We start from the raw sequence: 19522 nt of genomic DNA, 5'->3' as shown, positions 1-19522 counted from the left end.
TTATATATATATATATATATATATATATATATATATATATATTTTATTCGTTTGTTCACAAGTTCCTTGTAGCAGATACTAAACACCTAGTGAATGTAAGCAGAGATTTCAGCTCTGCAGCCTGTGGATTATGAATGCAGCTCTGGAGTATAATGCAGGCTGTCAGTATTGTACGCATTACTCACAATATCCGTGCACAGCTCGATGAAGAGGATGGTGATGCAGCCCAGGGGCAGGGGGACACTGGCTGTGATGTAGATGAGATACGGCGCCAGCTCCGGGATGTTCTTGGTCAGGGTGTAAGCAATGGATTTCTTCAGATTGTCAAAAATCAGACGCCCTGACGGAGGGAAGACATATATGCTACACAGAAAAGACAATCCTGCGCATCATCAGCATTGCCACTAGGTGGCGGCAGATTTCCGCGTTGTCCTCACCTTGTTCCACGCCGGTGACAATGGATGCAAAGTTATCGTCCAGCAGGATCATATCGGCTGCGTTTTTAGCCGCATCAGACCCAGCGATTCCCATAGCGATTCCGATATCGGCTTTCTTCAGGGCGGGAGAGTCATTGACACCATCGCCTGTCACTGCCACAATGGCTCCCTGTAAGAACAACAGTCAGAGCTGATAGATTGTGAGCTCTTGAGACCAATGCACCCCAACGATTGTGGACTGCTGGAGAGAGGTAGATGGCATTGCAAGACTGGGGGGCATTTACCAGTTTCTGACAACTTTCCACAATGATCAACTTCTGCTGGGGGGACGTACGAGCGAACACCATCTCGGGGTGCATCTTCAGTACTTCCACCAGCTCCTCGCTGCTCATGTCTTTCAGCTGCCCACCATTAATGACACACGCCCGAGCATCGCTGTGGGACACATACAATTATTTCTCATCCTGTACTGATCCTGAGTTACACACTGTATTATACTCCATAGCTGCACTCACTATTCTGCTGCTGCAGTCACTGTGTTACATACATTACTGATCCTGAGCTACATCCTGTATTATATTCCAGAGCTGCACTCACTATTCTGCTGGTACAGTCATTGTGTACATAAATTACATTACTGATCCTTAGTTACATCCTGTATTATACTCCAGAGCTGCACTCACTATTCTGCTGGTGCAGTCACTGTGTACATACATTACATTACTGATCCTGAGTTACATCCTGTATTATACTCCAGAACTGCACTCACTATTCTGCTGGTGCAGTCACTGTGTACATACATTACTGATCCTGAGTTACATCCTGTATTATACTCCAGAGCTGCACTCACTATTCTGCTGGTGCAGTCACTGTGTACATACATTACTGATCCTGAGTTACATCCTGTATTATACTCCAGAGCTGCACTCACTATTCTGCTGGTGCAGTCACTGTGTACATACATTACATTACTGATCCTGAGTTACATCCTGTATTATACCCCAGAGCTGCACTCACTATTCTGCTGGTGCAGTCACTGTGTACATACATTACATTACTGATCCTGAGTGACATCCTGTATTATACCCCAGAGCTGCACTCACTATTCTGCTGGTGCAGTCACTGTGTACATACATTACTGATCCTGAGTTACATCCTGTATTATACCCCAGAACTGTACTCACTATTCTGCTGGTGCAGTCACTGTGTACATACATTACATTACTGATCCTGAGTTACCTCCTGTATTATACTCCAGAGCTGTACTCACTATTATGCTGGTGCAGTCACTGCGTACATACATTACATTACTGATCCTGAGTTACCTCCTGTATTATACCCCAGAGCTGCACTCACTATTCTGCTGGTGCAGTCACTGCGTACATACATTACATTACTGATCCTGAGTTACCTCCTGTATTATACCCCAGAGCTGCACTCACTATTCTGCTGGTGCAGTCACTGCGTACATACATTACATTACTGATTCTGAATTACCTCCTGTATTATACCCCAGAGCTGCACTCACTATTCTGCTGGTGCAGTCACTGTGTACATACATTACTGATCCTGAGTTATATCCTGTATTATACTCCAGAGCTGCACTCACTATTCTGCTTGTGCAGTCACTGTGTACATACATTACATTACTGATCCTGAGTTACCTCCTGTATTATACCCCAGAGCTGCACTCACTATTCTGCTGGTGCAGTCACTGCGTACATACATTACATTACTGATCCTGAGTTATATCCTGTATTATACTCCAGAGCTGCACTCACTATTCTGCTTGTGCAGTCACTGTGTACATACATTACTGATCCTGAGTTACATCCTGTATTTTACCCCAGAGCTGCACTCACTATTCTGCTGGTGCGGTCACTGTGTTCATACATTACATTACTGATCCTGAGTTACATCCTGTATTATACTCCAGAGCTGCACTCACTATTCTGCTGGTGCAGTCACTGTGTACATACATTATATTACTGATCCTGAGTTATATCCTGTATTATACTCCAGAACTGCACTCACTATTCTGCTGGTGCAGTCACTGTGTACATACATTACTGATCCTGAGTTACATCTTGTATTATACTCCAGAGCTGCACTCACTATTCTGCTGGTGCAATCACTGTGTACATACATTACATTACTGATCCTGAGTTACATCCTGTATTATACTCCAGAGCTGCACTCACTATTCTGCTGGTGCAGTCACTGTGTACATACATTACTGATCCTGAGTTACATCTTGTATTATACTCCAGAGCTGCACTCACTATTCTGCTGGTGCAGTCACTGTGTACATACATACATTACTGATCCTGAGTTACATCCTGTATTATACTCCAGAGCTGCACTCACTATTCTGCGGGTGCAGTCTCTGTGTACATGCATTACATTACTGATCCTGAGTTACATCTGTATTATACCCCAGAGCTGCATTCCCTAGTCTGTCCTCTGGTCATTCGTTTATTATTACCGTTTGTTGACTTGCTCTACAGGAATGCGTAGACGAGCTGCGATGTCTTCCACTGTCTCGCTGCCTTCGGAGATGATCCCCACGCTGGCTGCAATAGCCTTGGCTGTGATTGGATGGTCTCCTGTGACCATTATGACCTCGGTAGGGAAAAAAGAAAAATCAAATTATCTTCTGACATTGAACATTTCTTTTTTGCTTTATGACAATAGTTATGAAATCCAAGAAGGAAAACCATTTTAAAATGACTGCAAACACCTTTAACACTAGGTGGCGCTTTAGGCTATTGTATTGGACTGGGGTTTTTGAGATTTTATTTATCAGTACTCCATGTGGTCACTCCAGGTATTTGCAAGCAAAACCTATGCATTGTTCTATTTATCAAAGTTCTGATTAATTCCATAAAGATACGTATAGCCTGTAAATCTTTGGCTGGTTGATGGGAATTTATCCATAGGACTATGCCAGTTGCTAACGCAGGGTCCTCATATCAATTGTTGCTGGACCCATTTTTTTCTTGGTCTAGTCTAACCTTTTCCACAAGGTGGAGCTGTAGAGTCCTGCACACTTACTCGAATTCCGGCAGTCCTACATTTCATGACGGCGTCGGGGACAGTGGCTCTAGGGGGGTCTATCATAGAGATTAATCCAGCAAAGCACAGGCCACTGGTGGGGAAGTTCATGTCTTCTGTGTCAAAGTGAAATCCGCGGGGAAACTCCTTCTCGTTGAGGTAGAGATGACAGAAACCTGAGAGGTGTTAGAAATGATCATGATACAAATAGAATGCTGTAAAAGCTAAAAATCCTAATATGGGATCCCTAAATCCAAGGACATCCATCTATGTGGTGTAGAACACTGACTCCATCTTCTACTTACCCAAGACTCTCTCCCCAAGGCCGCCCAGGTCCATGTATGCCGTCTGGAAGGCTTCCTGCCACTGAGTGTCCAAAGGAATCTCCTGCCCTTTAATCATGATGGTGGAACATCTCTCCAGGATGCGTTCTGGGGCGCCCTTCATCACCAGCAGGTAGCGCAGGTCCAGGGGGTCTTGAAGCTCATGGACGGACAGCTGGAGGAAAGAATATCGCATATAATGATGACGATGGCGCAGGACTGGAGAAGTAATGCTTGATGTTCATGAGAACTTTATAGAAGACCATGAATACAAATGGGAACCACTCACCAAAGTCAGACGTCTGCTTCCTTGTAATGCCCACGTGTTCTTACTACCACAATTATTACTTCTAATAAGATGACTACTATGATAATATCTCTACAACCAGTAGCGGATTTGGTTTGCAAAGACCCACCAGTATTAACATTGATTCTTGGGGCCCAGTGTTCAGTTGAACCTTAAACAGTAATTTACGCTACTATGTAATATTAATTTGGCGAGTGTCTTTAATGAATGATTAGATGATTATCAAATTGCAGAAAAATGTATCAGGAGTACGATCAATGCTCATCAGCGCTCCTTCACAGGAGCCCACCAGAGGATTCTCATCACCAGTGGGACAGTCCGAGCCTGACTACAACTTCTCTTACCACTTCTACTACTATAAGAACGACTTCTACAACCTCTCCTAAGACTACCTTACTAGTACTATTATTACTAAAGTTCCTCCTAATACTAGATATTTCTTTATAGTTGATTTATCTGTGTCCTTCTTTCTTACCTGAAATTTGTTGGTGGAGTTGAATGGAACTTCTGTCACTTTCTTGAAGCGTTCTCGGTACTCCATGACATTACCGACTGTCAGCTCTGAGAACTTCAGGAGAGCTGTCTCGGAGGCATCTCCGATAACGATGCGCTATAGGGTGAGATGATATTTTTGGTCACACACTCTTTTAGTTGGTGTCTAGTTTAGATTTTATACCATTAAGTGGTTTTGTTGGTCCTCACCTTGGGTACCGGGACTCCTTCTTGCCCTCCCTTGAAGAAGGCTCTATTACAGAGACTGACCACCTTGCTCAGAGCTCTCCAAGTGTCTGATGTCTGGTCAAAGCTTTGCCCTGAAAAGAGAACGATGAGTTGCTATGAAACAAATGTTCTATATTATTGGGGATTCTCTATTACTGAGGGGATTAGAGGTCACCTGACTGGTCCTCAGTGGTGTCAGCCGAATGGATCTGGTTGTCAAACCACAAGTGGGACACCGTCATCCGGTTCTGAGTTAAAGTTCCCGTCTTGTCTGAGCAGATGACTGATGTAGAGCCCAAGGTTTCCACAGCCTCGAGGTTCTTCACTACACAGTTTTTTCGGGCAAGACGCTTGGCCGTAAGAGACAGACAAACCTGAGGGCAGAGATTCAGAAGGTGAGAAGCCCATGAGATAGACCACCATAAGTGGATCTGTCATAGCGTTAGTTGCCTCTGGTGTATCTGCTCATTTTGATCATTGCGCCTTGGTCTGTACGTTTCTCACCGTAACAGTGGCCAGAAGACCCTCAGGGACATAGGCTACTACAATAGCCATGAAGAACACCATGGCACGTAGGAAGGGGTAGCCGATAACCATGGCCACCACAAAGAAGGTAGCTCCAAAGAAGATGGCCAAACCGGCTATGATGTCTACAAAGTGCTCAATCTCAATGGCGATTGGTGTCTTCTCATTCCCCACGCCTGATGCCAAGCTGGCAATACGACCAATGATGGTGCGATCGCCGGTGTTGATAATTATTCCAGTGGCGGTTCCTGTGAAGAGGACAAGAATAGCTATTGGTGTTGATTGTAAACTGAAAATGGCACATCATGGTTTTGAGATTTTTATCTTCTAATGTATGCAGTGTGCTGTGGACAATTATTTATGACCCAAAATGTGGGTTTACAGCTACAGATGCCAACTAAATACTCTACTAAGAAATCCATGACGAGTGTCATGGTTTGCTGAAGGTCCGGAGCAGACATATTTGTCTGAGATCCTCCACAACCTTAAAAAAAAATACTTTGGATTTCTTATGATGAGCTTAACTAGCACTATTGAGGACTGCAAGGTCGATACTCCAGGCATGGGGAAACATCAAAGCAGTAAGATCCATCACAGAGATCTCCTAAGGCTTGAGACAGAGGAATTGCTACTTCTAAGATTCTGTTTAGAGAAGGGAACATAAAGGAGCCTTCAGACCGCGTTTATAATCATCTCCGTCCATCTATATCGGGGGTTCCCAACCTGTAGCTCAAGAGCCACGTGTGGCTCGCTGTCCCATGAATTGTGGCTCGCGACCTTCTCAGAGCTGAATGTTGCTCTCGAGGTCAGAAAGTTTGGAGACCACTGATCTACATGAGGATTACAACTCTAATGACTGACTGGGATATTCAAGAGAGAAAGAAGACATCCTCCACCCCCTCCCTGGATTCATCTTCTGAACATTAAGAAGACATCCTACAACTCCTCCCTGGATTCATCTTCTCAACATTTAGAATACATCCTCCAACTCCTCCCTGGATTCATCTTCTCAACATTAAGAAGACATCCTCCAACTCCTCCCAGTATTCATCCTCCCATCAGTAAGAAGACCACTTTCAGGACCCTACTCCTGAAGAAGACGTTGAATATTCATACTTCATCCAACTGATCATTCTCACATTCTAATGTTTAACAATAACCTAATAATCATAAACTTTTTTTACTGTTATTATAGAATATAATTGGAATATTCAGTTTTCCTACCAATGTTCTTAAAACTCAATAAAAACATTTAAAGTAAAAAAAGATATTGAATGTGAAGAACCGATTCCAGACGATACTTTAGGGATATACACCGAGGCTCCATCACAGGGCCACAATCTGGTTCACATCTTTCCCTGTGGATTGTGGTAAGAACACCCATTACACCAATTACATACCGTAATTCCTCTTTTATTGAATGTGTGAATAAAACAGAGGATAATGAAGGACGTACTCCTTGCACTGTCCTTGCTTCAGGTCAACATGATACAGTAAATTCGGCAGTCGAAGTGCTACGCAAGGAGGTTTCTTTACTTAAATTCAAATTGCCAACTCACAAGACATGTCTAGAGAAAACAAGCTAAAAATCAGAAGAATTCCTGAAGCAGTGCTACCCTCCAAATGGGACCATTACATTACAAAAATGACAACTGAGACTATCCCTGATGTCTCCAAAAAATTTGTTATCGAAGCACACAGAATCCCGAAACCTCGCCACATTCCTAGAGAAAGTGCTAGAGACGTAATTGTCACATTTCAAACCTCACCTATCAGAAATAATTACTAGCTTTAACGAGAGACCCACGAAAGCTTCCTGACCCATTTAGCTCTATCCTTAGACTTATCAAAATCAACTATTCAAGCCTGAAAATCCTTCAAAAACATCACAAAAGAGCTCATTCATGCAAGAATTAATCAATGAACCATCTCGACCATCCTCCAAATACATCAAGGCATCAGGACAATGTATGTCCTCCTTAGATGAAAGCTCAGAACTTCTCCAACATCTAAAAATTCATCAACTTACGAACATGCGAGATCTTTCTCCTTGATTGAAGTACCTTACCTTGGATTACAAACCTTAGCCACAACTCTTGGAACGTAACAGGAACTTTGTTTTTATTAACAGCTTGTCAAAAAACTTTTCGTGAACTCTTTTTATTTAGGTGATACAAGAATGGTTTCTCTTCGCAGCCAACATCTCTATGTAGAAGCTGCATGTGAGGTAGAGACTAGGTAAAATAAGGTCTATCGTGTTTTAGTAACTTGTTGCTTTCCTTCCGTCCAGCTTGTCATCTATTATTACGCTACAGTATTACAATTCTAGTATTTTGTTTCACTTCTAGAATGCACAACGTACAATAAGGACTAAGCTATAACGTTAAATATATGAAGACATCAGACCTGTACGCTTGTCTTTCCTATTTTTATAAGGATAATCCTATTTCTTCCTCCCCCCCCCAATAAAAATTTGTCTCCCCCCCCCCCCCCCTTCCCCATCCGATTTCCTTCTCTCCCTTCTTTCTTTTGGTTTGTGTATTTGTGTTTGTTAAAATAATAAAAACTTTTGGAAGAAGAGATCCATGACGTCTCATGGTGAGGTCTTCTGCTGGTTCTTCTCCACAAGTCCACATGTGATGACCCACCATAGAGTTTACCACCACAATGGCTCCTCGTTGGGATCGGACCTCTGTAACAATAGCCTCCACGCTAAGACATGGTTGACAACCAGATATTCTGTATCAAACTTTACCTTCCAGACACATGGTGGAGAAGAAGGCAATGTTCCTTGTTTCCAGAGGACTTTCATGGGTATATTCCGGGGATCGAGTCTGAGGTTCAGATTCACCAGTTAGGGAGGAGTTATCCACCTGGAACATGAGTAAGACTTAGCATGACAACTTGTCTACAAGTTTCCAAACCTTCAGGTTGGCCATTAGAAGGTTGACCAGATGACCAGACTGTAAAGATTTTCTTTAGAACATATACAACCTTCTATATCTAGAGAGGTGATTGGAAGGAACTTTACCTTACAGCCTTGTGATGTGATAATTCTGATATCCGCCGGTACACGATCTCCACCCTTAATCTCCACCAGATCTCCCACCACCAGTTGGTTGGCATTGATCTGAAACTTTTCCCCGTCTCGTACTACTGTGGCTTGCTGTAACCAAAATTATGTGCATCAACACGGAGCAGCGGCCTGAAGATTTTTATATTATTCTATGGAACTAATAGGAATCATGTAGACCGGATATCATCTGGTGAACATCATGCGTCATACCTGAGGCACGAGGTTTTTGAAGCTGGCGATGATGTTGGTGCTCTTGAATTCCTGGTAATAACCAAAGCAACCAGTGACGACCACGACGGCTATGAGGGTGATGGCCAAATACAACTGCAGGAAGAAGATAGAACCTTATATCCCACCGGACCCATAAAGCCAACCATCTACAGAACCTCTCTAGTACCAGGAGGGAAGAAGATATCATCATAGCAGACTCCGCGGCTCATTTCTGTCCAGCGAGAGGCCAGGGGTGCAGTGAGGATGGGACTGCTGCAGAAGTCCTGGCACCTTGGTTCTTCCTGTTATTACATTACTTTATAGAGATGTTATGTCATCACCACAGTGCGGTGTTATCTGAGCATTGCATGCTATTACTATTTATTGTTAGAGCAGCATTGATCGCCGGTTCTGGACATGGACAGACTGGTACGGAGGGGGGTGGAGCCTGACCTCGCCGGCTTTCAGTCTACAGGGCATTGGAGGAGACAGTACATCAGGGGACATGTTATTGTATAGTCACTGTATTGGTAGTGTTGTTTGAACACTACATGGCGGCATTATGTCTTCATTGGATGGTGATGTTATTTCAGGACTGCATGGAGGCATTATGTGGTCACTAGAGAAGTATTTGCATAGTGATATTATTTCATCACTGTGCAGTGGTATTTGTTAGCACTACATGGTGCTATGGTCAGATCACTGTATGACAGTATTATTTGAGCTTTGTATGTTGCTTTTATTTGATCAGTGTATAGTGATATTATTGTAACACTGCATGATTGCATAATGTGGTTGCTGTATGCCAGTATTATTAGCATGCAGCATAGTGATAGTATGTGGTTATTGTATGGCGGTAGTCTCTGTGCACTGTATGGTGGTATTATGCGGTGACTGTATAGTAGTATTGTCTGTGCACTTTGTGGTATTATGTGGTGACTGTATAGTGGTATTCTCTGCACTGTATGGTGGTATGTGGTGACTGGCAGTATTCTCTTTGCACTGTATGGTGGTATAATGTGGTAAATATATAGTAGTATTGTCTGCACTGTATGGTGGTATGTGGTGACTGTATGGCGGTATTCTCTGCACTGTGTGGTGGTATGTGGTGACTGCTGGTATGTGGTGACTGGCAGTATTCTCTTTGCACTGTATGGTGGTATAATGTGGTAAATATATAGTAGTATTGTCTGTGCACTGTATGGTGGTATGTGGTGATTGTATGGCGGTATTCTCTGCACTGTATGGTGGTATTATTTGAGCACTGTATGGTGATATGTGGTGATTGTGTGACAGTATTGTCTGGTGGTATGACGTGGTGACTGGTGGTATTATTTGAGCACTGTATGGTGATATGTGGTGACGATGGGACAGTATTGTCTGTGCATGGTATGGTGATATTATGTGATGACAGTATTGTCTGTGCACTGTATGGTATTACGTGGTGACTATGGCAGTATTATTTGAGCACTACATGATGGTATGCATTTGGAAAACAATGGGTACAAAATAGAGCTCTCTGTTGTTGGTGTGCACCCTGGTGTTTATGTCACATTTTACCATATGGTGGCACTAACCACAAAGCCTTTTTATCTCCATATATTACATTGTTTTTTGTGACTCACATTGTCAGCGCTGGTCATATCCCCCTGCGAACACTGGATTCCAAAAGCGATCAGGCAGATGACAGCAGCCACCCACATCAGGCACTGCAGTCCTCCTGCCAGCTGCCGGGCAAACTTCACGTACTCCGGGGTCCCTTTCGGGGGCTTCAGCTCATTAGGGCCATCTCTGATCAGGATCTCGCCGGCATAGCTGCTCGTCATACCCTGCGGGTGTATATATATGTACAATGTATCCTGTGCCGTACATTACAGGGGAGCACGGGGTCACGATCTTTCGTACCCTGGGGGTATATATATATAATATATCGTGTGCTCTACATTACAGGAGTATCACAGGGTCCCAATCTTACGTACCCTGGGGGTATATGTTTGTATAATGTATCCCGTGCCATACATTACAGGGTGTCACGCGGTCCCGATCTTACGTACCCTGAGGGTATATATATATACTGTATATATAGAATGTATCCTGGGCTGTACATTACAGAGGAATCACGGGGTCCCGTCTTGCGTACCCTGGGGGTATGTGTGTGCGTATATATATAGATATATATATATATGTATATATATATCCTGTGCCGTACATTACAGGAGTATCACGGGGTCCCGATCTTACATACCCTGGGGGTATATATATATATATATATATATATATATATATATATATATATATATATATATATATATATATATACAGTGTATCCTGGGCTGTACGTTACGGTTAATCACGGGGTCCCGATCTTACGTACCCTGGGGGTATATATATAATGTGTCCTGTGCCGTACATTACAGGGTATCATGGGGTCCCGATCTTACGTACCCTGGGGGCGTATATATATATATATATATATATATATATATATATATATATATATATATATATACATACATACATACATATATATATATATATATATATATATATATATATATATATATATATATATATATATATATATATATATACACACACACACACAATGTATCGTGTGCTGTACATTACAGGGGTATCACGGGGTCCCGATCTTATGTACCCTGGGGGTATATATATAATGTGTCCTGTGCCGTACATTACAGGGTATCACGGGATCCCGATCTTACGTATCCTGGGGGTGTGTGTATATATATATATATATATATACACATACAATGTATCCTGGGCTGTACGTTACGGTGTATCACGGGGTCCCGATCTTACGTACCCTGGGGGTATATATATACAGTGGGGCAAAAAAGTATTTAGTCATTCAGCAATAGTGCAAGTTCCACCACTTAAAAAGATGAGAGGCGTCTGTAATTTACATCATAGGTAGACCTCAGCTATGGGAGACAAACTGAGAAAAAAAAATCCAGAAAATCACATTGTCTGTTTTTTTTATCATTTTATTTGCATATTATGGTGGAAAATAAGTATTTGGTCAGAAACAAACAATCAAGATTTCTGGCTCTCACAGACCTGTAACTTCTTCTTTAAGAGTCTCCTCTTTCCTCCACTCATTACCTGTAGTAATGGCACCTGTTTAAACTTGTTATCAGTATAAAAAGACACCTGTGCACACCCTCAAACAGTCTGACTCCAAACTCCACTATGGTGAAGACCAAAAAGCTGTCAAAGGACACCAGAAACAAAATTGTAGCCCTGCACCAGGCTGGGAAGACTGAATCTGCAATAGCCAACCAGCTTGGAGTGAAGAAATCAACAGTGGGAGCAATAATTAGAAAATGGAAGACATTCAAGACCACTGATAATTTCCCTCGATCTGGGGCTCCACGCAAAATCCCACCCCGTGGGGTCAGAATGATAACAAGAACGGTGAGCAAAAATCCCAGAACCATGCGGGGGGACCTAGTGAATGAACTGCAGAGAGCTGGGACCAATGTAACAAGGCCTACCATAAGTAACACACTACGCCACCATGGACTCAGATCCTGCAGTGCCAGACGTGTCCCACTGCTTAAGCCAGTACGTGTCCGGGCCCGTCTGAAGTTTGCTAGAGAGCATTTGGATGATCCAGAGGAGTTTTGGGAGAATGTCCTATGGTCTGATGAAACCAAACTGGAACTGTTTGGTAGAAACACAACTTGTCGTGTTTGGAGGAAAAAGAATACTGAGTTGCATCCATCAAACACCATACCTACTGTAAAGCATGGTGGTGGAAACATCATGCTTTGGGGCTGTTTCTCTGCAAAGGGGCCAGGACGACTGATCCAGGTACATGAAAGAATGAATGGGGCCATGTATCGTGAGATTTTGAGTGCAAACCTCCTTCCATCAGCAAGGGCATTGAAGATGAAACGTGGCTGGGTCTTTCAACATGACAATGATCCAAAGCACACCGCCAGGGCAACGAAGGAGTGGCTTCGTAAGAAGCATTTCAAGGTCCTGGAGTGGCCTAGCCAGTCTCCAGATCTCAACCCTATAGAAAACCTTTGGAGGGAGTTGAAAGTCCGTGTTGCCAAGCGAAAAGCCAAAAACATCACTGCTCTAGAGGAGATCTGCATGGAGGAATGGGCCAACATTCCAACAACAGTGTGTGGCAACCTTGTGAAGACTTACAGAAAACGTTTGACCTCTGTCATTGCCAACAAAGGATATATTACAAAGTATTGAGATGAAATTTTGTTTCTGACCAAATACTTATTTTCCACCATAATATGCAAATAAAATGATAAAAAAACAGACAATGTGATTTTCTGGATTTTTTTTTCTCAGTTTGTCTCCCATAGTTGAGGTCTACCTATGATGTAAATTACAGACGCCTCTCATCTTTTTAAGTGGTGGAACTTGCACTATTGCTGAATGACTAAATACTTTTTTGCCCCACTGTATATATACAATGTATTCTTGGCTGTACGTTACGGTGTATCACGGGGTCCCGATCTTACGTACCCTGGGGGTATACGGTATATATATATATATATATATATATATCCTGGGCTGTATCCTGGGCTGTATGTTACGGTGTATCACGGGGTCCCGATGTTACGTACCCTGGAGATGCTGGTCTGGTACTTCAGCTCCAGCTCCTCGATGCTCAGCTCATGGTCGTCCTAGAAGAGTCACAATGAGACAACCTATGTAATAGAGGCCAATATGGCGGCAAGCAGCAGCACAGGGGCTTTATCCGCTCCCCCTCCTGATGTGGCTGATAGCAGGGAGCAACAGAGTGCACTCCCCTGTGGAACAATCTAGCTACTTTCCTAATGGCTGATAACAGAGAACAATAAATAGCACAACAAGTGAAAACAAAAACTGGCTGCAGATTTGTATTTTTTGACCGTTGCGATACGTAGCAGACGTTTCCTCACTGTCGACCGCAGGATGGAGCAATGACCGCCACAAATTTGTGGTTTCGGTATCTTGACACCTTCTAGAAAGTTCTAAGGAATGCTGAAATCTCATTACATCATTGTCATCCCCATTAAAGGAGCAGCGTAGGGTGGGGTGTGGCAAAAGTGAAGTCACATACGTTACATATCTGGTGACTCATGTCCTGTACATCGGTCACATCCAGAGCTGAACTCCTAATTCTGTTAGCTGCTTTGGAAGCACCCAGCATTAAACTGATATATACCGTATACACCTGAGATGTTATGCTGCGCACAACACAATACAATACAGGCGGGAGGCTTAGTACAAAGATGTCCTGCAACCTGAGAGCTAACAGGAATTCAGCAGAATTTTGAATGCAGCTTTGGATGTGAATGGAGCATGGAATGGAGCTCCTGAATTCTTACAATACTCCTTTCCCCAACACCTCAGTGACTCCTTACAATGTCCATTTCTTTCTTCATATTTTCCAGTTTTTCTTTTTTCTTCATTCCTTTTCCTTCTTTCTTCTTAATTCTCACGTCCATCTCCCCCAACCGGTCCTTCCCGGCCTCCACCGAGTACATGTCATAGTTCTCCTGTGTGGGGAAAAATGAAGAAAGCGTCATCATCCTGCAAAGTATAGCAGCTGACCGCAGTGCCGTTCACTTTATTATCTACCCGTGTGCGTCGGTGCTGTGTGATCCTACTACACTCTGGACAATCATGCCCATCATCCCTGAGCATCCTCACATCTGACAAATCCTCCATGTGCAACACTGTCATCCAACAGAACGGATTGATCAATGAAATGTATATCTGTGCTGCAATAAAGTCTGCCCTACCTGTTCTGGAGGATTTATGCAGTTGTTTTTTTTTCTTTTTGTACTATATCATGTAGTGCGAATTCTGACCTCCAATGTTGCAGATTCTGACCTCCAACATTGCTACAATGTCATCAGCAGAGAAGGCGCTGATCTGACCTGGAGGTTCTTATCACCAACTGATATCGAGATACTTCTATTTATAAAGTAACTATTTACATAAAGTGCAGAACAAAAGGAGCAGAAAGGACACAACCCGCAATCATAGCAGTTAAATTCTTGAACATAAGAGCAGTATTATAGTAGTTATATTCTTGTACGTAGGAGCAGTATTATAGTAGTTATATTCTTGTACGTAGGAGCAGTATTATAGTAGTTAAATTCTTGTACATAGGGGGCAGTATTATAGCAGTTAAATTCTTGAACATAAGGGCAGTATTATAGTAGTTACAGTTAGGTCCATATATATTTGGACAGAGACAACATTATTCTAATTTTGGTTCTAGACATTACCACAATAAATTTTAAACAAAACAATTCAGATGCAGTTGAAGTTCAGACTTTCAGCTTTCATTTGAGGGTATCCACATTAAAATTGGATGAAGGGTTTAGGAGTTTCAGCTCCTTAATATGTGCCACCCTGTTTTTAAAGGGACCAAAAGTAATTGGACAGATTAAATAATTGTAAATAAAATGTTCATTTCTAGTACTTGGTTGAAAATCCTTTGTTGGCAATGACTGCCTGAAGTCTTGAACTCATGGACATCACCAGACGCTGTGTTTCCTCCTTTTTGATGCTCTGCCAGGCCTTCACTGCGGTGGTTTTCAGTTGCTGTTTGTTTGTGGGCCTTTCTGTCTGAAGTTTAGTCTTTAACAAGTGAAATGCATGCTCAATTGGGTTGAGATCAGGTGACTGACTTGGCCATTCAAGAATATTCCACTTCGTTGCTTTAATAAACTCCTGGGTTGCTTTGGCTTCATGTTTTGGGTCATTGTCCATCTGTAGTATGAAACGACGACCAATCAGTTTGGCTGCATTTGGCTGGATCTGAGCACACAGTGTGGCTCTGAATACCTCAGAATTCATTCGGCTGCTTCTGTCCTGTGTCACATCATCAATAAACACTAGTGACCCAGTGCCACTGGCAGCCATGCATGCCCAAGCCATCACACTGCCTCTGCAGTGTTTTACAGATGAGGTGGTATGCTTTGGATCATGAGTTGTACCACGCCTTCGCCATACTTTTCTCTTTCCATCATTCTGGTAGAGGTTGATCTTGGTTTCATCTGTCCAAAGAATGTTCTTCCAGAACTGTGATGGCTTTTTTAGATGTTTTTTTAGCAAAGTCCAGTATAGCCTTTTTATTCTTGATGCTTATGAGTGGCTTGCACCGTGCAGTGAACCCTCTGTATTTACTTTCATGCAGTCTTCTCTTTATGGTAGATTTGGATATTGATACGCCGACCTCTTGGAGAGTGCTGTTCACTTGGTTGGCTGTTGTGAAGAGGTTTCTCTTCACCATGGAGATTATTCTGCGATCATCCACCGCTGTTGTCTTCCGTGGGCACCCAAGTCTTTTTGCATTGATGAGTTCACCAGTGCTTTCTTTCTTTCTCAGGATGTACCAAACTGTAGATTTTGCCACTCCTAATATTGTAGCAATTTTTCAGATGGGTTTTTTTCTGTTTTCGCAGCTTAAGGATGGCTTGTTTCACCTGCATGGAGAGCTCCTTTGACCGCATGTTTACTTCACAGCAAAACCTTCCAAATGCAAGCACCACACCTCAAATCAACTCCAGGCCTTTTATCTGCTTAATTCAGAATGACATAATGAAGGGATTACCCACACCTGTCCATGAAATAGCCTTGGAGTCAATTGTCCAATTACTTTTGGTCCCTTTAAAAACAGGGTGGCACATGTTAAGGAGCGGAAGCTCCTAAACCCTTCATCCAATTTTAATGTGGATACCCTCAAATGAAAGCTGAAAGTCTGAACTTCAACTGCATCTGAATTGTTTTGTTTAAAATTCATTGTGGTAATGTCTATAACCAAAATTAGAAAAAGGTTGTCTCTGTCCAAATATATATGGATCTAACTGTATATTCTTGTACATAGGGGCAGTATTATAGTAGTTATATTCTTGTACATAGGAGCAGTATTATAGTAGTTAAATTCTTGTACATAGGGGGCAGTATTATAGTAGTTATATTCTTGTACATAGGAGCAGTATTATAGTAGTTATATTATTGTACATAGGGGCAGTATTATAGTAGTTATATTCTTGTACATAGGGGGCAGTATTATAGTAGTTATATTCTTATACATAGGAGCAGTATTATAGTAGTTATATTCTTGTACATAGGGGCAGTATTATAGTAGTTATATTCTTGTACATAGGGGGCAGTATTATAGTAGTTATATTCTTGTACATAGGAGCAATATTATAGTAGCTATATTCTTGTACATAGGGGGCAGTGTTATAGTAGTTATATTGTACATAGGAGCTGTATTATAGTAGTTATATTCTTGTACATAGGAGGCAGTATTATAGTAGTTATATTCTTGTACATGGGGCAGTATTATAGTAGTTATATTCTTGTACATAGGAGCAGTATTATAGTAGTTATATTCTTGTACATAGGAGCAGTATTATAGTAATTATATTGTACATAGGGGCAGTATTATAGTAGTTATATTGTTGTACATAGAGGGCAGTATTATAGTAGTTATATTCTTGTACATAAGAGCAGTATTATAGTACATATTCTTGTACATAGGGGGCAGTATTATAGTAGTTACATTCTTGTACATAGAGGGCAGTATTGTAGTTATATTCTTGTTCATAGAGGGCAGTATTATAGTAGTTATATTCTTGTACATAGGGGCAGTATTATAGTAGTTATATTCTTGTACATAGTAGCAGTATTATAGTAATTATATTCTTGTACATAGAGGGCAGTATTATAGTAGTTATATTCTTGTACATAGGGGCAGTATTATAGTAGTTATACTCTTGTACATAGGAGCAGTATTATAGTAGTTATACTCTTGTACATAGGAGTAGTATTATAGTAGTTATATTATTGTACATAGGGGCAGTATTATAGTAGTTATATTCTTGTACATAGGGGGCAGTATTATAGTAGTTATATTCTTATACATAGGAGCAGTATTATAGTAGTTATATTCTTGTACATAGGGGCAGTATTATAGTAGTTATATTCTTGTACATAGGAGCAATATTATAGTAGTTATATTCTTGTACATAGGAGCTGTATTATAGTAGCTATATTCTTGTACATAGGGGGCAGTGTTATAGTAGTTATATTGTACATAGGAGCTGTATTATAGTAGTTATATTCTTGTACATAGGAGGCAATATTATAGTAGTATATTCTTGTACATGGGGCAGTATTATAGTAGTTATATTCTTGTACATAGGGGCAGTATTATAGTAGTTATATTCTTGTACATAAGAGCAGTATTATAGTACATATATTCTTGTACATAGGGGGCAGTATTATAGTAGTTACATTCTTGTACATAGAGGGCAGTATTATAGTAGTTATATTCTTGTTCATAGAGGGCAGTATTATAGTAGTTATATTCTTGTACATAGGGGCAGTATTATAGTAGTTATATTCTTGTACATAGGGGCAGTATTATAGTAGTTATATTCTTGTACATAGGAGCAGTATTATAGTACATATTCTTGTACATAGGGGGCAGTATTATAGTAGTTACATTCTTGTACATAGAGGGCAGTATTGTAGTTATATTCTTGTTCATAGAGGGCAGTATTATAGTAGTTATATTCTTGTACATAGGGGCAGTATTATAGTAGTTATATTCTTGTACATAGGAGCAGTATTATAGTAATTATATTCTTGTACATAGAGGGCAGTATTATAGTAGTTATATTCTTGTACATAGGGGCAGTATTATAGTAGTTATACTCTTGTACATAGGAGCAGTATTATAGTAGTTATACTCTTGTACATAGGAGTAGTATTATAGTAGTTATACTCTTGTACATAGGAGTAGTATTATAGTAGTTATATTATTGTACATAGGGGCAGTATTATAGTAGTTATATTCTTGTACATAGGGGGCAGTATTATAGTAGTTATATTCTTATACATAGGAGCAGTATTATAGTAGTTATATTCTTGTACATAGGGGCAGTATTATAGTAGTTATATTCTTGTACATAGGAGCAATATTATAGTAGTTATATTCTTGTACATAGGAGCTGTATTATAGTAGCTATATTCTTGTACATAGGGGGCAGTGTTATAGTAGTTATATTGTACATAGGAGCTGTATTATAGTAGTTATATTCTTGTACATAGGAGGCAATATTATAGTAGTTATATTCTTGTACATGGGGCAGTATTATAGTAGTTATATTCTTGTACATAGGAGCAGTATTATAGTAGTTATATTCTTGTACATAGGAGCAGTATTATAGTAATTATATTCTTGTACATAGGGGCAGTATTATAGTAGTTATATTGTTGTACATAGAGGGCAGTATTATAGTAGTTATATTCTTGTACATAAGAGCAGTATTATAGTACATATATTCTTGTACATAGGGGGCAGTATTATAGTAGTTACATTCTTGTACATAGAGGGCAGTATTATAGTAGTTATATTCTTGTTCATAGAGGGCAGTATTATAGTAGTTATATTCTTGTACATAGGGGCAGTATTATAGTAGTTATATTCTTGTACATAGGGGCAGTATTATAGTAGTTATATTCTTGTACATAGGAGCAGTATTATAGTAATTATATTCTTGTACATAGAGGGCAGTATTATAGTAGTTATATTCTTGTACATAGGGGCAGTATTATAGTAGTTATACTCTTGTACATAGGAGCAGTATTATAGTAGTTATACTCTTGTACATAGGAGTAGTATTATAGTAGTTATACTCTTGTACAGAGGAGCAGTATTATATTAGTTATATTATTGTACATAGGGGCAGTATTATAGTAGTTATATTCTTGTACATTGGGGCAGTATTATAGTAGTTCTATTCTTGTACATTGGGGCAGTATTATAGTAGTTGTATTCTTGTACATTGGGGCTGTATTATAGTAG

The 19522-nt window shown here is 40.8% G+C and overlaps 1 protein-coding gene across 3 annotated transcripts in view; it reads right to left on the bottom strand.

Annotated features, from left to right (window-relative positions):
* Window positions 1-19522, bottom strand: part of ATP4A (ATPase H+/K+ transporting subunit alpha) — a 45404-nt gene that overhangs the window by 2016 nt on the left and 23866 nt on the right. The window contains exons 1-17 of one of the 3 annotated variants that reach the window (XR_013214661.1): window positions 14269-14495; window positions 14052-14186; window positions 13269-13328; window positions 10278-10481; window positions 8653-8766; window positions 8398-8532; window positions 8122-8239; window positions 5346-5614; window positions 5017-5215; window positions 4824-4933; window positions 4597-4731; window positions 3797-3989; window positions 3492-3667; window positions 2923-3059; window positions 722-872; window positions 438-606; window positions 186-340 (exon numbers count right to left, since the gene is read on the bottom strand). Coding sequence is in view for 2 of the 3 variants with exons in the window: in XM_077260248.1 (XP_077116363.1) it covers window positions 186-340; window positions 438-606; window positions 722-872; window positions 2923-3059; window positions 3492-3667; window positions 3797-3989; window positions 4597-4731; window positions 4824-4933; window positions 5017-5215; window positions 5346-5614; window positions 8122-8239; window positions 8398-8532; window positions 8653-8766; window positions 10278-10481; window positions 13269-13328; window positions 14052-14186; window positions 14269-14373 (2565 nt within the window). In the remaining variant the exon portion in view is untranslated. Of the gene's footprint in view, window positions 1-185; window positions 341-437; window positions 607-721; window positions 873-2922; window positions 3060-3491; window positions 3668-3796; window positions 3990-4596; window positions 4732-4823; window positions 4934-5016; window positions 5216-5345; window positions 5615-8121; window positions 8240-8397; window positions 8533-8652; window positions 8767-10277; window positions 10482-13268; window positions 13329-14051; window positions 14187-14268; window positions 14496-19522 lie in introns of those variants that run through there. The other 2 variants (XM_077260248.1, XM_077260249.1) reach the window with 2 other exon arrangements.

The sequence above is a fragment of the Ranitomeya variabilis genome, chromosome 4, assembly GCF_051348905.1.
Source record: "Ranitomeya variabilis isolate aRanVar5 chromosome 4, aRanVar5.hap1, whole genome shotgun sequence".
Lineage (NCBI taxonomy): Eukaryota > Metazoa > Chordata > Amphibia > Anura > Dendrobatidae > Ranitomeya > Ranitomeya variabilis.
This window is presented reverse-complemented; position numbering and strand designations above follow the sequence as displayed.